Source organism: Tachypleus tridentatus, chromosome 5 (genome assembly GCF_004210375.1).
Source record: "Tachypleus tridentatus isolate NWPU-2018 chromosome 5, ASM421037v1, whole genome shotgun sequence".
NCBI classification, from domain to species: Eukaryota; Metazoa; Arthropoda; class Merostomata; order Xiphosura; family Limulidae; genus Tachypleus; species Tachypleus tridentatus.
Window position 1 is genome coordinate 33,400,057 of NC_134829.1, and position 21,479 is coordinate 33,421,535.

The following is a 21,479-nucleotide window of genomic DNA, read 5'->3' on the forward strand; positions in this document are numbered from 1 at the left end:
GAGAAAAGTGTATAATAAATTGTGAATCACGCCATGTCTGATATAACACGTGACGACGAGACCAATCACAAACACCAGCACTCACTTGGAATCCGCGACCATCAGATTACGAGTCGAGTGCCTTAAACACTAGCTATTCTGGGCGTCACAAATAATTTTGGAATTGTAATGTTCAACCATGACAGATTTTTAATATGAAAGAAAACAGTTATCGTGTAATAAGGCTCACAAAAAAACTCATCCATAAAACTCTAAAACCGAAGTGAAACTAAGTGTTTTGATGATGTGTGAAAGCCTTGTCTGTGTATCTTTAATTTCATGTTTCAATTTTAAACGATATCGTAACACTGCTTTTGCGCTTATATAGGGGGAACACTTTGTGCTGACACTTATAAATTAACTAACAGTGATTTGTAATCATAACCACGTGTCACATGTTTTGATGATACCTATATGTTTTAGACATTGTACATTTTACACATTAAATCCTTCAAATCGTTGTTTGTTAACTTACAAGTACTGCTTTTGCAACTGGCAACGGTCGTGAAATTGTGCGCCCCAATAAGAATTAGTTTGTTACTTCGCATAAACCTTCCGGTTTACAGAGGTTCACTGCCTCATGGAATTTCTGTATTTTAACGTGCCCGTGAGATCACTAGGAAGGGTGTTTGTTTCTTCACGGAAGATTTAAAACTTCGAAAGTTCTGCTATTGGCGGAAGTTCAAACAAACGCAGCAGCACCCCTAGCTGGAAAACCGGTTTGCGTGAGTACGTATGTAGCGAAGTGTGTCGCAGCTCTACTAATTTTAGGTGACACAAGTACCTTAGGAATCTGACGAAGAAGCAGCAGTGTACAAACCTACTAATAATCTTATTAATTTAAAAAAACAAACAAACAATAACAGTATTTGAAACTGAAAGCAAAATTTCAGCAGTATGGCAGAACTAAATGTTCAGTCCCAGATGCAACAAAAAGAACCCCACGACAATACACACACAGTTACAGCCACTGTAAAGCCCGAGCCAACAAGAGTAGGACTAGGAGAAGGAATCAAGCTAAACCCGTGGTATTTCAAATCTATTCCAGGAATCATAAAACTTGTCCAAGTGGTAAGTAACTTACATCTGAATCTATCGTACCACGCAGTTCAGTTGAACTACAGTATATTTCGTAAGTTATTGTACTTGCATTTTATAAAATGTTTTAAGTTGTCAGAGCGTGAATTAAGTAAGTTTCATAATTTTACTTTGCAATTTCAATGGAATAGTTTCATTTTTTTTTGCACATTCTAATCTTGAAACCTTCTTAGCACTTTGAGTCAGAGCATGAATTAAGTAAGTTTTATAAGTTTACTTTGCAATTTCAATGGAATAGTTTCATTTTTTTTTGCACATTCTTATCATAAAACCTTCTTAGCACTTTGAGTCAACATTTTTGATGGTTGTTTTATCGCCGAACAGTGAGCTATGTACGTTGTGCCCAAACTTTAGCTCTGAAGCTTACCGTAGAGCTGCATAATGCCAGTAATCTTTCTGTTTTCCTAACGTTGTAGGTAAATGTAGAATTATGTATATTTATCAAATAATGCGATGTGATATTTATATTTATACTGAAGTTAATATTTAAAACTTCTACTACCGTTTGTGTTATTCCTACTGTATTAATTATCATTTAGCAAATAACTACAAAACCTAAATATATAACAATTGTCACAACCTTTCTCTATTTAGATCAAATTTCAACATTAATTAATCCATTTTACGCCGAAATGAATGTTGTCTTAAAGAATGAACTAAGTATATATGTCGTGAAAAACAATCTAACGTGTTAACTTATTTAATAATACGTCTAAGTAGTAAAATACAATAACACCGAGGCACACATTATACATATTTAACAACATAATTAAAAGGATGTTACCACGTATGTTTAATAGTTATTTTTAGTGTCTATTTTCACCATATTTCCTTCATGACAATTCCTTTAATGGTTATGATGTAATATAATAATTGTCACTGGCTCCAGAGATGCTAACCATTAGGATTTGAGCGTAATCATTACGATTTTGGTGTATACATTACGACTATACGCTCATACAGACAAATATTACTTGTTGCAATATAGGCCTATACAGTAAAGTGACAAATTGTTCCCCCCAGGGCTTGAAAGGGACGAAAAGAAAACTTCTAGTGAGATACAAATAAATTTTGATAATAAATAAAAGACATAGTTCAAATAGCTACTTGCGATAATCATGTTTGTGCTTGAAATAATAAAAAATATTTGTTTCTCCGACGTCTACCAATAGTTTGTACTTCTTCATACTGGGTACGTGGGGGAATCCATATTTACGTCATCAGTGCTTGTCAGCCAATCAGCGCTCGCATAGATGGGTATTTTATGTGAATCAAAAACTTAGGAAAGAGTATAGTACAAAATATCCGATCATTGCATCAAAAGTTAGTGACAGTCATGCGTTTTGTATGCCTGGCATGGCCAAGCGCGTAAGGCGTGCGACTGGTAATCCGAGGGTCGCGGGTTCGCGCCCGCGTCGCGCTAAACATGCTCGCCCTCCCAGCCGTGGGGGTGTATAATGTGACGGTCAATCCCACTATTCGTTGGTAAAAGAGTAGCCTAAGAGTTGGCGGTGGGTGGTGATGACTAGCTGCCTTCCCTCTAGTCTTACACTGCAAAATGAGGGATGGCTAGCACAGATAGCCCTCGAGTAGCTGTGTGCGAAATTTCAAAACAACAACAGCGTTTTGTACAGTTTGTCACATCAATTTTTCTGTGGTGCATGACGGGATAAACGATTGTTCCAGACATACAAAATCACCATCTCACCAACAAAAGGCTGGGGCGAAGACAAAAACGATGCAGATAACGACATTTATGAGTAAAATTCAGAATATGAAATCATAAATGCAGAAGTGATGTTCACGCAATTCGATATTGCTCATAATTTACCCCTAGCTGTAGCCGATCATGCAGGACATCTATTCAGAAGAATATTCCCAGACTCTGATATAGCAAAAAAATATGGCTGAGCTAGAACCAAAACTACAGCCATTGTACAAATGTTGGGTTGTGAAGATGACAAAATGATTTCAAGCATACTAACAGTGTTAACAGTTTAGCCACAGATGGATCCACAGACATGGATGTTCAAAACTGTATCCGGTGGTTGTACGATATCTTGACCCTTTGCTTGGAAAAATTGTTTGTTCTCTTTTGACAATGGAGGAATGGAAAGAAGTTTCAATGGGAGAGAATATTTTCAAGCTTTTGGACCACGAACTGACAAAGAGGAAAATTCCATGGAAAAACTGTCTTAGTTTTTCTTCAGACAATGCCTCAGTTATGTCTGGTATAGGTAAAGGTGTGATGGGACACATCTCAAGACGACAACCTCGCATTTACTTCATGGGCTGTGCCTGTCACCTCAAATATTGCTGCCCAGAAAGCTTCCAGAGAACTGCCCTGCCCAGTTTCTGATAGATTGATAGATATCTACTATTTTCTGGACAAAAGTGCTTGCAGAAAACAACATTTCAAAGAGTTTCAAGGATTGTATGACAAAGAAACAAGAAAAATTCTACAACTTGTTAACACAAGATGGCTATCACTTGGTGTGTGCCTCAACAGAATATTGAACATGTGGAAGCCATTAAAGAAGTATTTTCACTGTGAAAAGGAAAAACTAGATTCAAAAGGATCTAAACGTGCAGCTCAGTCAGGCAGCAAGACTCTAACAGTCAGGATATCCTCTCAGCTACACAGGGACACAAGACAACAGTCTCCAAAAGCAGACAAAGAAACATTTGATATAACTCAATATATGTTTAGGCAGTCTGACCTTGAACTAAAGAAGAGACAATCAATGAAAAAAGCGAAGAAAACGAAAGCTTGCAAGGAAGTAACCAAGAAAAGTTATGCACAGAGCAAGTTAGATAAGTTAACAGTTTTCTTGGACAACAAAATTAACTTGTAATTTTGTCTTTTTCTGCAGTCTGCAATTCCTCTATTTGAGCAAACCAATTTGATATTACAAAGAGAAGAACCTTGCATACACATTATGCATAGAACTCTGATTACACAAGTTAAAAATATACTTGTCAGATACATCAAGCCAGAATATCTTGAAGGCAACATCACTGAACTTGACTACAACAATGAATCCTCACACAAATCTGATGAGGCAGTTTCTATTGGAAATGCTGCCAAGGAATACATTTTTAAATATGAAAAGGACCTGGACCTGATCAGCTTCTACACCAGTGTCAAGAAATACTATATTGCAGCTACAAATTACATGATGAAACATTTCCCTCTAAATGATGAACTTCTGATTCACACAGAGGTTGCTGATCCAAAACTGAAAGTCAACAAAGATTTCTCTTCTCTACGCTTCACAGACAGGTATCCTGTCCTTGTCAATACACATGAGCACGACACTATTGACAAGTTGGAAGGGCAATATTTGAACTATCAAATTGAAACTTTCTCAGAAACTGTTCTTCAGTTGAATGTTGACAAGTTTTGGGTTCAGCTGTCTACAGTTAAGGATGGAAATGGCAACCAGAAGTATGACATTCTGTGTAGGGTTATGCTTGGAATTTTACAATCTTCCATTCTGATGCTGACAGTGAACATATATTTAGTTTAGTGACTAAAAACAAAAGCAAGTTCAGACCAAACTTGAGCACCTCAGTTTTGAGCAGTATTATAACACACAAGATGTGTATGCAGTCGAATGAACAATGTTGTTATAACTTCCAACCATCCAGAGACATTCTTACGAAAGCAAAGGCTGCAACAACTGCAAAACTATTACAATAAGTGTCATAAACATGATATAAATTAGTCCTCACACAAAGGCTTTTTCTGCTTAGTGTTTGTGCATGTTCAATGTTGTTTTACCAGTATGTTTGTTACTCTGAACTAAATAAAAGACATAATTTCAAAAGATTTTTTAAAAATTTATTTATTAAATACACAAAACAGTCATAAATGAGCAATCTATAGGAGTAATAAATAATAATAGCTTTTATAATAAACAGCTTAGAGACATTGGTCAGGCCTAGTAGTCGCAAATGATAAAGAGCTCTGTCTACAATCATTACGCTCAGTCATTTGAAATAGTTGGCATCTCTGTGGCTCATAACCAAAAATTAAACCAGTTACGAATATAGCTAGATAAATATTTCTTCTCTACTTGTAAAGATTTGAATGCATTCATTCATGCACCAGTTGGTACAGAAATGTAGTCGTCATTACTTTTTAACTGCTTTTGTTGGGCAGTTTTTTTATATTATTATTAGGTAAAAGAAAGAAAGGAAAGTCAGTTGAATTAGTGATAACAAAAGTGTTCTGTTTTTCAGATTACAAGTTCTACAAATTTAACGTACTAACCTAACAAATGCTGAGCGATAGGCCCAACATCCAACGAAACTAAAGTGTCACTTCTGATACTTTCTCATATCTGTAAAACTTTGCTGAAACACATTACTCTCAAAATTGAAGTAACAGATAAACCGACTAACAAATTCACTAACTCAGTAATTAACACAACAGTTATTCTTGTGTTAAATTTCATTTTATATCATCAAATGCTTTTCTAAGCTTTCAAGATTTAGATAATTAAGCTGTGTGGAACATCCCTCTACCAAACAACGATACATCTTTCTTTTAAACGTTTAGATTAAAAACGTGGTATAAAATAGTGCTTCAGTGTAAGCTTCTTTAACTAACAAGAAAGTAACTTTTACCAACTAGCATTGTAATCATTAACTAAATTTCTGAAATAAAGTAATACAATAACAATTTTGATTAATAAAACAGTTCTTTATTGTCTCTAAACTATCAACTGTGGCATCTTAAATTGGTCACATATCAACAAATCCATCATTTCACGTATAGAATTTGGGCTAGATAGTTCAGTAAATCTTTTCATTTTAGCAAGTTCGGGTAAGATCTCGCTTCCTTCCTCCTCACTTTGCTACTGACGTTTCCTTTGAAAACTTCCTTTTGATATGACACTACAAACTTTATGATGCAGCCACCAGTGGCCAATAGTTGCTGTGATTCTCTGTTAGAAGGCTACTTAATGTTAAATCTGGCTATTTTCAATGTTCAGCTAAATGAATAGCTCGTTGTACGCTACTCCATCTAGTCGTCTTGGAAATGATTTCAGACTGTTTTTTATGTTTCTCGTGGTTCCTTTTCGTCATAATATGTTGTCTTCTCGATTGGGCAATGTTTAACTGTCCTAATAAATATTGTAATTTGATGAAGTAGTGGTACAACTGGAGTGAGTCAGGAAGATCTTGCAGTCATAGGTGGTACAGCATTAGTGTTTCTCCTATTCTATATTTCATATATAATGGTATCTGAGCTTAGATTTATTCAGCAGATCAAAGGGTACTGTAACTGTTTGATGTTTGCATTTGCTAATTCCGTTTATAAATGCCAGTCTGAATTTGATTTTGTTATTTCCGAAATAATTCCTCTTTTGATATAGATGATATTTTGGATTATCCAGTAAAAAAACAACAACAAAAACAAACAAAATAGTTTAGTCCACTTTATTTTATGTTTGCATTTGCTAATCCCGTTTATAAATGCCAGTCTGAATTTGATTTTGTTATTTCCGAAATAATCCCGCTTTTGATATAGATGATATTTTGGATTATCCAGTAAAAAAACAACAACAAAAACAAACAAAATAGTTTAGTCCACTTTATTTTATGTTTGCATTTGCTAATCCCGTTTATAAATGCCAGTCTGAATTTGATTTTGTTATTTCCGAAATAATCCCGCTTTTGATATAGATGATATTCTGGATTATCCAGTAAAAAAACAACAACAAAAACAAACAAAATAGTTTAGTCCACTTCATTTTAATTTTGCGACTTCTATTGTAAACAATTTCTCATACCTCTAGTGGATTCAGCAGATGGCCCGATGTGGCTTTGCTATAAGATACACACACACAAACACAATACCTCAGTGATGTCGAGAAACCCACTTGTTGAGAAATTTATACACAAAAACACAATACCTCTAGTGGATTCAGCAGATAGCCCGATGTGGCTTTGCTATAAGAAACACACACACAAACACAATACCTCAGTGATGTCGAGAAACCCACTTGTTGAGAAATTTATATACAAAAACACAATACCTCTAGTGGATTCAGCAGATAGCCCGATGTGGTTTTGCTATAAGAAACACACACACAAACACAATACCTCAGTGATGTCGAGAAACCCACTTGTTGAGAAATTTATATACAAAAACACAATACCTCTAGTGGATTCAGCAGATAGCCCGATGTGGCTTTGCTATAAGATAACACACACAAACACAATACCTCAGTGATGTCGAGAAACCCACTTGTTGAGAAATTTATATACAAAAACACAATACCTCTAGTGGATTCAGCAGATAGCCCGATGTGGTTTTGCTATAAGAAACACACACAAACACAATACCCCAGTGATGTCGAGAAACCCACTTGTTGAGAAATTTATATACAAAAACACAATACCTCTAGTGGATTCAGCAGATAGCCCGATGTGGTTTTGCTATAAGATACACACACACAAACACAATACCTCTAGTACTTCATTGAAACATAAACTTAATATTTACAAAAACTGTAGTAACAACTCATCAGACAATAAACTCGCTAACTTCATAATGAACAATTATTTAGTCTAGTATATTTCACGTTTTATGTTTTCAATAGTTTAAAAAAAGATTTCCATTAAGACACGCCTGTTACGTGACGTGGAATTCCCTCTAAAAATAATACAAATGTTTAAATTAGAAAAATATAATCAGTAGTTTGGTTTCTTTGTAATTTCGCGAAAAGGTATTTAAAGGCTGTTTGGTCTACTTGTTTTAAAACCAGCGAATAGTTGGATAGATTATAACTTTATGACGCCCTTTTAGCTGGAGATTATAGTTTCTCACACTTGTTTTACTTCATTATTTAGTAACGTATCTTAGACTCTAGCATACAACAAAACATCTTTAATTTGTGTTTGTTTCTAGTTAAACATAAAGTTACGCAGTGAGTTATCTGAGGTGGGCACACCACAGGTATCAAAAACCGGTTTTTAGCGTTATAAGTCCGCAGACATACCGCTGTGACACTGGGCAAATTTAATTTATATTCAATTTTCTTTTCTTTCTTTTTGCTAATGTAATTCAAATCTCAACGTCTAACAAATTATTTATCTGGTCCACCATTTTTTTGCTGCTTGGTAATGTTTGTCGATCTGTTGAGAAAATATTTCTTCCTGTGTAACTCTAGCGCAAAGGGAAGCGGTTGAGAATTTGTGGGAAATGCGTCTTTCACAGTCTTACTCTGATTGGTAGTGACAAAAGTATTTCACATCTAAAAATAGTCAATGGTGTTGATGAAACAAGAACTCGCTTTCGAAATGTAAAAAAAACCTGTAAGAACAAAAATGTATTTTCAGGCACAGAAAAACAACACAAAACACACACACACACATATACATATATATATATATATATATTTAGTACAATGAAAGTTAAAGGCCCGGCATGGCCAGGTGGTTCAGGCACTCGACTTGTAATCTGAGGGTCATGGGTTCGAATCCCCGTCACATCAAACATGCCCTTTCAGCCGTGGGGACATTATATTGTGACGGTCAATCCCACTATTTGTTGGTAAAAAATTAGCCCAAGAGTTGGTGGTGAGTGGTGATGACTATCTGCCTTCCCTTCAATCTTACACTGCTAAATTAGGGACGGCTAGTACAGACAGCCCTCGAGTAGCTTTGTGCGAAATTCAAACCAAACTAGTATATTTTTTTTGGAGGGCATATTCGATTATGAAAGATTTTTTCAATAGCACGAAATTTAAAAAAACAAAGAAACAAACACTAGGAACATACGACTTATATATATATTCATTCATTTTTTTAATTGACGCTCGACATTTCTCTTTGCAGCTGCTTACAAAGGCGTTCCGCTAAAAGTTCAGGTTTGTGTTTTAGTGGAACCCCTCTGAAGACGTTGCTAAGCGAAACACTGAGTGTTTAATTAAAGAATTGTAAAATGTTTTATAACTAGCATTAGAATTTGAGATTTTTGTATAAATCATGCAATCGAGTACGACGAACAATGTACGGGTGTTCATAAATTACACTATGTAACACAAATTTTGTTCCTGGATAGTATATGTTATTTCTTAGTTGCTTATGTTGTAAAAGTACAGAAAATGGCAATTATTCCCCTCAAACTTTGTTTTTGTGACTGGCATAATGAAATTTAGAAATTAACTTATTTTCTATGTAAAAATGGGCAAATTTGCACATTTTCATTTACATAAGGTCTGAATAAAACAACATATGGATCAAGATTTACATGTATTTATACTAAAGTTATACAAAAATGTTTAGAAGTGAGTAGTTTTTCGAGATTTGCGACTGTAATGTAAATCACTTTCATGTATCAGCCCCCAAATACAGTCTCCCATCATGTTTTCGTTGTACGCTCCCGGGTCACAAAAGCAAAGTTTGAAGAGAAAAATATGGTCTTTTCCATTTACTTTAGGCACAAGCAATTGGGAAATAACACTTTTCTGCACAGGAACAAGAAAAATTAAAAATTCTGTTACATAGTGTTATAAGATAATAAAGAGTGACTTGTCTCGAGTTATTTTTAATTAAATCTGAATCACAAACTTGTGTATAACAATACAAATTGCTTGTTTTTCATTTTTATTGTTATATTCAAAACAAATGTGTTGGAAAGTTGCAGGGGTGAATACATTTGTTGCATGTCTGACAGTAATGATAAATATTTTTGAATAATTGATTACTTGCAGGAAATCTTTCCTGCATTATGTTTTCAGTGAAAATGTTAGGAAGTTTCACTTTTCTAAAATTATAAACAAGAACATGGAGAAAGAAACCACAATAAAGAAATAAAAAAATTAGACTGCTATAAACTTAGTTAAAAGGTGCAACATTTCCATTTACTTTAGGCATAAGCAATTGGGAAATAACACTTTCTGCCCAGGAACATGAAAATGTAAAAAGGTTGTTACATAGTGTTATGTGACCCATTTAAACAATTAATAACTTTAAGCATATTACAGATAGAATACTCCAGTTTTATGTAACTTGACCAAAAGCTCGTTCTCGTCTTAGTATACCTCCATCAATGCACTGCTTGTTGCTCGAAGAATGTAGGCGATACTCGGCCTCTCTCAGGGTGTTGTCCAATATCTCAGGAGTCATTTTAATTATTGTATTGATTTTTCTGTGGCGAAGATCCATGATGTCACGCACGGGTGCCGAATACACCTGATCTTTTAACCTCCAACTCTCCCAAATAAATTCCAACAGGGTTATGTCGGGAGAAAGTGGGGGACATCGTGTTGGTTCATCTGTCTGGGGATGTGCTATTAAGGAACTCTTTATGAGTTTTTCGTCAAGTAAAACCAGAGTGTTCTTTCCATAATATTTTTGAATTAATTTTTAAAACAGATCAGATAATTTATGGACACTATACTGTTTTTCAAGTCATCTCGTGCCAGTATATGATCAACAGTAGCCAGTTTTTCTAGTAATAAGGTATCGGTATTAAATCAACAATTAAAACAGGTGACGCTGCAACTTTCTCGTCTGCACCTGTACATTGTAGAAACTGGAAATTTATGTATTATGTTGCATGTCTGTATGAAGCTAAGCCCAAAGGGCTATTCCGTGCTCTGCCCACCACGGGTATCGAAACCTGGTTCTTAGTGCTGTAAGTCTACAGACATATTTCTGTGCCACTGGAGGAGTCATACTTGTAAACTGATACCCAAAGAATTTGTAGATCTGTTTGTTTCCTTTTGAGCAAATTCCCATTTAGTTATCTGCCTCGTCCACTGCGGGAAATAGAACCCTGAATCTTAGCGTTGTGAGCCCATAAGATTACCATTCTCCTATCGGGGGACATTTGTTTGATGTCTCTATGAAACTGAAATAATTTTATTTGTATGTAATAAATAAATAAATGAAAAAAAAACAATTTATTATTAATTTACAATAAAAATTGAAAATAGTAGGTTCAATGCAACTGGAAGTATTGCGTATTTTTATTAAATCTCTCGTGTGTTTGATACTGGTAACCCAACACTGAAGTCTGCGGGATTATAACACTATAAATTGGATGAGGAATAGCACTGATAGCCCATTTCGTGGCTTTGTGTCTAACAAAAAACAAACAGTATATCTAGGTTTAAATGTATCAAATTGTTCTACCTCACGCCTTGAACACATGGCATGATTTAAAGTAGGGTTCGAATTTCAAGACCCGCTCGTGATATCTGTTCGACACTTTTGACTACAGCAGCGGAGTCCACTAAAATTTCTTTATGTTTTAATTTAAAGATAATTTAAATTATTTCTCTAGAACACAATATACATATGTACTGGAATGATATGCAAAACAGCTGTGATGTTTGTTTTGAAAAAAGAACAACCTTACAGAGCATGAATTAAAATCTAAAAAAGTCCAAACCCGACGTCCTTTGGTACTTCTGGTTTGCCTTTCACCAATGAATCAGTTTATTTCAAGCGTTATAATGTTGTTCGCCTCTCGTTGTGGTACTTTGAATTTTTAAAAAGCAGAAGCTAGGGGTACGGGTTCGGTTCCTGAACATTAAAAAGACATTTCAGAACAAATGGCCTAGCTAGTGTCGTTCTCTAACCCTAAGATTAGGCCTATCTTTTGTACTATGAAATCCCTGCTGATTGCTGTTCTATACCTACTTGCATTAAGCTATGATACCTATGGTACTAGAGTCTCTTTTAATGAAGCTGTGGTGCTTGTAGTATCTATCTATGCTGGAATGGTATTTATTAAAAAGAATGTTAGCTGTGGTAATAGAATAGTTTATAATAAAGTTGTCTTACTTGTGATGACAATAAAAAATGCGAGTGTGTGGTTCAAGTTATGCTTATGACGTCCTTATAATTGCCCTTCCTGTATATAAGCTTGTCTTGGCATACACCAAAAGTTCCATGTTAGTAGTACATATGTGTAATGAATTGGAGTTGATAACCTATAATATTTTATTTATATTTTGATAAGGAATATGAAGAGTTTTTATATATCGAAGACAATAGTATTTGTACAAATAAAGAAAAATAAAAGTTATATATATATATAAATATAAAAGACTACGAAAATGCCTTGATATTTGGTTGAGCGAAGTTTTATTTATTATTTGTTAGGAAAGAAGTCCTTCCATGTAGCCTTTCAAAAATATGACATAGAAAACCATAGTGTCTTGTAGCAAAGCTATTTTAAATACGTGTACTTGGGTGGTGAGTAATCACTGTCATGTGGTGAAGCTATGGTACTTGTCATATCCATACTAGAGAGGTATTTAATCAAAGTTATATTACTTGTGATAATAGAGTACTTGTAGTAAAACTGTGGTACTTGTAACATCCATACTAGGGTGGTATGTAGTCAAAATTATGTTACTTGTAATACTAGAGTATATGTAGAGGTATTGAAGTTGTGGTATTTGTAGTATCCATACCAGAGTAGTATGTAATCAGAATTATGTTACTTGTGATACTATGGTTCTTATAGTGAAGCTGTGGTACTTTTAATATCCATACTAGAGAGGTATTTAATCAAAGTTATATTACCCACGCTACAGTATTGTATCGGCAATGACTACTGTACTAGAGTGGTGTGTTGATCTGTGAAACAATAGGTTTCTGAATTACAGCAGTTTAGAAATATCTCTCAGTTATAGGATGAACTTCACAACACCTGTATGTTTAATGCATAGCGCTCTAGTTCACGTACATAAATGTGATGGGTTTCATGGACGCCTGAAGGTCTTGCCTGATTTGTAAACCTGTACACACGTTACGTCTTTCCCAACTCAGGTATATACTTGTTTTGGGAACTTGCTGGCCTGAAGTAAATCATGAGGTGTGGAAGCCCACGAGTATGCACTAGCAGGCCGTAGTTTATCTGGTTAACACATAAAAACTGCAGGTTGACCACAAGTATGCACTAGCAGGCCGTAGTTTATCTGGTTAACACACAAAAACTGCGGGTTATCTACAAGCATGCACTAGCAGACCGTAGATTATCTGGTTAACACACAAAAACTGCGGGTTGTCTACAAGCATGCACTAGCAGACCTAAGATTATCTGGTTAACACACAAAAACTGCGGGTTGTCTACAAGCATGCACTAGCAACCCGTAATTTATCTGGTTAACACACAAAAACTGCTGGTTGTCTACAAGCATTGCACTAGCAGGCCGTAGTTTATTTGGTTAACACACAAAAATGCGGGTTGACGGGATGCTTTGCTGGGATTGCATCAATATGGCGAATTCACAAAGGCTTCACTGATGTATGAATTGTAATTTTCATTTGTGTCTCACCAATAAACACTACGATCTACTTCCTTTCACCCCAAACCACGCCCTTTTTGGAGTTTTTCTTAACCTCGACGCTACCCGAATAAATGATTTGATTCATAATTTTCGGAGCACGTGTGTTTTGAACCGCATTCTCAGGAAAGGTATTAAATTCCAAATCTATCAGTTACATGACTATGTTGTAATTAGTTTATGAAGCAAAATAATTTAGACAGCGACTAAGCAGTAAATGAAGAGAATGTATGACATAACGTGTAAAAGTCGTCTTTAACAAGAGCGCTCTGTAGAGACGACTCCAAGCATGTGAATATTATAATACGTATTTCTACGCTCTTGTTAAAGACTTTTACATGTCATGCAATGCATTCTCTTCATTTACTGCTTAGTCGCTGTCCAAGTTATTTTGCTTCGTGAACTAATGACAACATGGTCATGTAATTAATAATGGTCAATAGTAGGAAAGATAGGTTTATATACGTTTATGTGCAAATAAGTTATTTGATGACCACACCAACACCTTGGTTTACTAATATGGGGCCAGTTATCATGTATATACATGTCATTTTGTTATTCGATAAAAATTTCAACTCGTTTGGTTTGACATTTCATAAACTACGTTTACACAATTTACTGTATATTTTATATTGCTAGGTATGGCGATTGTCTCGTGGTCCCACATGGGGCGCTTAAAACGTATTATTTGATAATAAAAATCATATGGAGCTTAACCACAGTTTTAGATTTTATATTAATAAATTTGTATTGGAAGAAGCTAAGGTCAAAGTTTATCTCTTGACATAGTTGATGTAGTGCATAGATTATTTAAAGCTTAGGTTATGATACTGTTGTTGTAATTCATAATGTAAAGGAAACATTTGATGTTCTGATCTAATATCTGTAATACATAAAATACAAGAAAACTTTTAATTTTGAGTGTTGCTGTTATGCCTAAACTGTGTAATCTGACATAATTGTTTTAATATACGAATAACGTAAAAACTTCGTAAGTTTTCACATAGTGGCTGTAAGGTGTGAACAACTTAAAAGTTTACACCTTCTGACACATATATTTAGGTTACTTATGTAAATTTACACATGGTTATGGACAAATGTGTAACTATTGGTTTATATATCTTTGAGGTATATGCAAACGACGTCTGTCATAACGTAATCAAAATATATATTGTTAACAAAATCATCCAAATGCCAGTAATATGTTCTGATTATACAAGGTGAAACAAAATTCCTTCTTGTCCACTGATGTTTAAATGACGTCATTAACCATTGCAAGACCGTAACATTATTTTTTAGAATTTGTGCTGAAACTTACATGAAGACTGTTTGTACAAGCCGTTCCTAATTTTGAACTAGTAGATTGGAGGAAAAATGGCTAGCCCAAATCATTCACTGCCAGCTTTTGTACTACTGTTATTTGACTGAACAGTGGTATTTTTGTCTTATCTCTTGTGATGCACTCATAGTGGACCACATCATAGAGAAGTGAATCGTGACTCCTCAAGGCCACGATTGCCCCACTTAAGTTACTCTAACTTATGGGAGATGTAAACCTTTAATGTACAGGTTCTATATTATTCACCTTAGTACTTCCAGGTACTATTTTAATGACCAATTTTTTCACAGAAAAAAAAGGTCAAGTGTTTTGCTGACGAAGAAATAAACAGGGTTAACTTATTATAAAGTCTTCGGATCTCTGCGTTTTGTCACTGTAATGAACATAACAGGTATTGTAAGAGAATGCCTACTAAATTTGGAACAAGAGAGTAATTGGAATTTATAATCTGAATAGAGAAGGGAGCAGAAAATGATGAAATATGTTTGGAATTATTTCGTTCTTTGGACAGTTTCCCCAACAAACCTTAGTTACTTTGGAATGTGTTAGTGGTGGTTGAAATTTGATCTAAATCAAGATAAGGTACCATCTTTTGATAAAACATTGGAAAGGTTGATGTAAATACGTGTTTGAAATGAACAGCATTATAATATGTCGTATCAGAAAAACAGGACTACAACTTATTCATCATTTTATTTTATACAAATACAGCAAAGTATTGAAAGTTTTTAACTGTTTATAAGTTCGTGTATTCTTAAAAACACTGGAAGGCGAAACTCATCAACATGACGAACGGACTTCACCGTCTAATGATTTTATTCTCATGACACTATGAGGTGATTTAATTGTACGACATTAGTTTGATTTGTTTTTGAATTTCGTGCAAAGCTACTCGAGGGCTATCTGCGCTAGCCGTCCCTAATTTAGCAGGGTAAGACTAGAGGGAAGAGAGCTAGTCATCACTACCCACCGCCAACTCTTGGATTGACCGTCACATTATAAAGCTCCCATGGCTCATAAGGGCGAGCATGTTTGGTGTGACGGAGATTCGAATCCGCGACCCTCAGATTACGAGTCGAGTGCCTTAACCTCCTGGCTATGCCGGGCCTTTTTCGACATTGTAGAACAGTTTTATTTTTACGATATTGCTTTGTTTATTTGTTTCAATTGAGCAGAAAGCAACACAATAAGCTATCTCTGCTCTGCACACCATGGGTATCGAAACCCGGATTCTAGTGTTGTACAAAAAAGTAAAAGTAAAGGAATAGAAATTAACCTGAAGATGACCTATGAAGCTCGAAACGTTGTTCTGTACTTTATTTTAATTAAAGTTGTAATACCAGCCGTATTAAGAATACTTTTTACTTCAATTGGGTTTCTCGTCATCACGAATTACAGTTCTGATAAAGCTGATTTTTAAAATTTAGTATTAGAATGCTGGGTAACGGTTAAATTATTACAGCTTATTGTATTTAATTTTCATGTGAATTTTCAGATTAATAAATTTTGGACAAGATAAGTAAAAAATTGAAAATTAAAAGACGTGCAAATAGGATTTGTAAAAATTAAAGAATGAAACCTGGAAATACTGTAGACGTTATTTACTTACATTGCAAATTCCTATTCCGGTTGCATGTTGTTACCAAAATCTACATTTAGAGGAGTTTAAATAATTATTTGTAGTCTGAGTGAATAATATCTACACCAGGGGTCGCCAAATTTGCTTAACGTAAGCGCCACATCCGATAAACTTCACATGTTTGACAGCCGCAAGCCATGAACAATTATTACACACGTTTTTATTGTTACATGCACATTTTATTACATAAATTTTATATATAAATAAATTTTAAGAAATACGTTTACGTAATAATATTTATTCATGTATATAGTTTTTAAACTGTTAATTTGTATTAGTTTTAATACACATATATACACACCAAATGTTTCCAAAATCCTAGCTGATTATTGTTTTAACTATACTGAGCGTATTTAATACGGCAATGAACTACGGAAACATTTAAGAAACATATGCAAATTTGCATTTCATTAACATTAAATGAGACTGCCAAAAATACAAATAAAAGGGGTAAAACAGATATTTTTAATGATATTTATTTGTTTCAGTACATATCTGGTCAAAACATGGAGGAAAATATGTAAAACAATAAAATTAGAGATATTTTAATCAGATACCACCTTACAAAATTTTAGTCTTATCATAATACTGACACAAACAGACATTGATACAATAATCAGCCTCGTTACTGCTGGTATAGGCCTTGTGAGTTTCCATCTTGGTTGTGGGTCGTTGAAATTCCGGCTGATATGTTGTCAAGGCTGTACGAATTAGCTCCGTCAGGTGTTGATTTGTAAGGTTTGCACGATGCTTCGACTTCACAAACTTCATTACAGAGTACAGTGATTCACAGCAGTGTGTTGTGCTGAAAATTTATATGAGTCGCACACTAGATTTCTTCAGTTCAAGATATTTTATTTTTTGGAACTTGCTTCCAGAACTGAATTGTGGAATGGGATTTATAGATCATCTTTAGACCCAGGTCCTCTTGTAGTTCTCTTAGTTCTCATTCCACAGCAGATAATTCTATAACCAGAGATTCAAGAATTGGACAACCATCATTGATCACATCAACCATATAATGGATTTACAAGAGATGCGAAGCAGGGCTTCAGCTTCTGCATGTCCTCAAACCTGTCTAGGGACTTATCAAGCAGTCCTTGTAATTTATCTTTGTATTCTTCCAGTTTGTGGTATTTTATTTCAATATCAGGAAATGTATTTAATCTTCTTTTGAGATTGGGAAAGTGACTGAAGTTTCTTGACAATATGTCTCTTTGAAAAAATCTTATTTTATTCTTAAAGCTGAAAATTGTCTGAATAAGATTGGAAAAAAAATATCTTTCCCCTGAAGTGCCAAGTTGAGAGTTTATAGATGATTCATTATACCAGTAAGGAACATTAGACATTGCATCCATTCATCACTTCCCAGCTGAGGATAGAATCTTTTCTTTTCTTCAAGAAAAGTAATAATAGGTTCCAACAGAGCCACAAACCTATTTAAGACATTGCTGGTTGACAGCCATCTCACAGTGCAGTAGATAGAGACATCACTGGGTTTATCTTCAAGCTCCAGTTCTTCAATAAAACTTTTGAACTGTCGGTGGGTCTTCCCATTTAAGCGTATGAAATTGACAATTTCAAGAACATATTTCATAACATCTTTATACTAGACATATCTGGCTGCCTGGTGCTCACAATGAAGGGAGAAACTCTGGAAAGTTGGGATCACTTTTCATAAGTGCAATTAATCCTGCATTTTCCTCCACCATTGCAGGTGCTCCATCTGTTGCAACACTGATGAGTTTATCCAGTGGAATATCAGCATTTGTTAAGGCTTTGTTAAGAGCATTTTTTAATGACAACACCACGAGTTGTTTTGTTTAGTGCCACTAAGTCCAACATCTCTTCTTTCACAGTTACATCAGAGGAAATATAACGAATAAATACCGCCAGTTGTAGGTTGTCTTGTTTGCTTGTATATTCGTCAAGGGCTAAGCTGAATGCAAGGGAATTCTTTAAATCATTTTGTCTGCAACATCAGCACTGCTCTGAGAAATACATCTCTCTATAGTGTGGCATGAAGCAGATGTTTGTGTTATTAGTCACTGAAGTTTTGTGTTATTTGGATCTAACACTGCAACAACTTCAGCTATATTCTTTTTAACAAATTTGCCATCAGAATATGGGCGTTTAGCACGAGCAATATTCCATGATATAACAAAACTAGCTTCAGTCGTTCTATCAACTTCCCTACTGACCGTTGTCAGCAATGTCTGCTGGTTATTTAGTGATGATGTTAACAGAGTTAACTTGTTTTTTTCGTAATTCTGATTCAGGTGGATAATCAGAGGAAACGTTTTTGTGATTTGTTTCATAGTGGCGTTTCAAGTTACTGGCTTTGTAATGACTGAGTAACACATTGCAGATAAGACACAAAGGTTTACTTCGTTTAATGGTTTTGATACCTGTGATGCGATGAGCAGAGTATAGATAGTTCATTTTGTAGATTTGGGCTTCATTTCAAACAAACATACAAGTGGGTCGTTTTGAGCTGATTTTCCTTTCCTTGTAAGTCTAACATGCGTGCTTTTTTGTGCATTTTTACACGTGTGCAGTCTTAGAAGTCTATAGTAAAGGTTTTAATTAAAACGTTTAAACTGAATATTCACTAATTAACGTGCATTTTGCCCAAGCGTTCTATTAGCATTTTGTGCAATTCATTGCGATTTCTATCCTGAACTACTATCATGGTTGATGATAAGGCGTTTCAGCCAGACCATATGAATTCACAGTGATATTGATATAATTAAAAATTGTATTCATTAGGAGTTGAGCATGGCTTAATGTTTCTAGCCGTAATAACGCACTTAGCACTTTAGGGTTGTGTGTGCGGTATAACAGTGACAGTCGAAACCCACTATTTGAAAATACAAGAGCAGAGGTAGTCACTATTGAGTAGTTACCTTTCTTTTCATCTATCAGTTAAGAGTTATAGACGGCAATGCACATGTACTCCTCAAGTAACTTTTAACAAAGGCCCGGCATGGTCAGGTGGTTAAGGCACTGAGGGTCGCGGGTTCGAATCCTCGTCACACCAAACATGCTCGTCCTTTCAGCCGTGGAGGCGTTATAATGTTTTAATCAATCCAACTATTCATTGGTAAAAGAGTAGCCCAAGAGTTGGCGGTGGGTGGTGATGACTAGTTCCCTTCTCTCTAGTCTTACATTGCTAAATTAGGGACGGCTAGCGCATATAGCCCTCGTGTAGCTTTGCGCGAAATTCAAAACAAACCAATCTTTTAACAAACATTCTAAGCAATGACAAGTGGCTATCAGAGAGACTTATAGTTGTATATCTGTCTTCAGACATTCTACTGACAAAAAAAGCAGTGTCATCATGACACACAGCGTCTTCCTAATTTGTAAAGAATATAGGTTCATCATTCGAAGAGGCGGTAGGTTGGTGTTTGGACATTTTTATTTAAAACTTGTTCTTGTGTTACTCGTAATACAGTTTTCACAGATATAAACAGAAATTTTTGGCAACAAAGTTCAGACAGTATGAATGAACTAATTAATTTATTTATCAAGTTCTCGCTGTTGTGATAAACAAAGTCGATAAACCTAAGTTTTTACAATCAGCGTCCTTCAGAGAATCCCTGTCACACCAAACATGCTCGCCTTTTCAGCTGTGGGGGCGTCATAATGTGACGATCAGTTCCACTATTCGTTGGTGAAAGAGTAGTCCAAAAGTCGGTGGCGGGTGGTGATGACCAGCTGCTTTCCTTCTAGTCTTACACTGCTAAATTCTGGACGGCTAGCGCAGATAGCTCTCGAGTAGCTTTGCGCGAAATTCAAAACAAACAAACCATTACACAGAGCTCACCACATTCAGAGAAATCTACCTGTTACGCCACACAGAGAGTTTCGAACTCTCACTTTACGCTTGAGAGGATGGGGAACAATACATTTTTCATCTTGTTGTGTTTCGATGTTGTTCCGTCTTTGAGAAAAAGCTTAATTCTAAGACTCTTTCACTCACTCTTTTAAATTGTTTTCCCTGTAGAAATATAATTAAAAGTTAGTTATAAATTTTCAGGACTAGTGATAGCTCATCTGTCGCCCTAGGTAGAAATTAAGTCTGCTCCCGTACTAATGCTGGATACCCCAGGTATGAAATCTCCTATGTCGTGTAATCTTAAAGCTGCACCTGATTTTACATTATAAACAAGTGTTAAGGGCTAATCACAGTATATAACAGGTAATTACTGTGAAGCACATCATCAAAGCAAATCTTGTAATTATATATATGTATATATAATGAATCGGGTCGCTTGTTGTTTGAATACAGCAATATTTGGATCGTGAATTATATAATTATTATCGTTCTAAGGAATATATCGTTATAATCCAAGATTTAATTTTACTTGCGGGAAATTTTAATGACCTTTATAATTATCTAGATAATAATTCTTAACTGCATTTATATCTTCAGTTGAAAGGGCACAAAAATCTTAATGTGTAGTCTCGCACGTGGCTCAGTTCATAAGCATTTTCATTTGTGTATGCATGTGTACGTTTAAGCATGATCACTTATGTATGCAGGTGTAAGCTCATGTATGTTAATTTGTGTATGTAAGTGTAAGATGCATTTCACACAAGTTTCCAGGTGTAGAATGTAAACCTTTAATTCTCAGATTGTGTGATCTCAAATAAATGTACTTGTGATTGTAGAGTGTGCCCTTTGTAGGTGAGTACTGGAGCTACTTTCAGTGTTCTCAGTTTTATTTTTTATATTTAAAGAGTAAAGTACGCTTTAAACATTGTTACTTTCTTATCCTATCCCATCTTGATATCAAATCAATAGGTTACTAGCTTATAAGGTCTCATATTTTTTGTTGAAGTTTAATAGTAAATCGGACATTACATTATTTAGTTTTTACAATGATATTATAAGCAAGATATAGCAACCTACCGTTCTACACAGGGCCCAAGGTGAGTGGTTTCATCAATACCCACCCCATAAAGCTTCTGGTAAATAACCCACTAACTTGATTGTTTGTTTGTTTTTTAATTTCGCGCAAAGCTACTCGAAGGCTAT

At 35.1% G+C, this 21,479-nt stretch overlaps 1 protein-coding gene across 1 annotated transcript in view; it reads left to right on the forward strand.

Annotated features, from left to right (window-relative positions):
• The first annotated feature begins 685 nt into the window (after positions 1–685).
• LOC143250880 (CKLF-like MARVEL transmembrane domain-containing protein 4) overlaps positions 686–21,479 on the forward strand; it is a 46,512-nt gene continuing 25,718 nt past the window's right edge. The window contains exon 1 of the mRNA XM_076502034.1: positions 686–1,110. Coding sequence (XP_076358149.1) covers positions 937–1,110 — 174 coding nt within the window. The 5' untranslated portion in view covers positions 686–936. The remainder of the gene's footprint in view (positions 1,111–21,479) is intronic.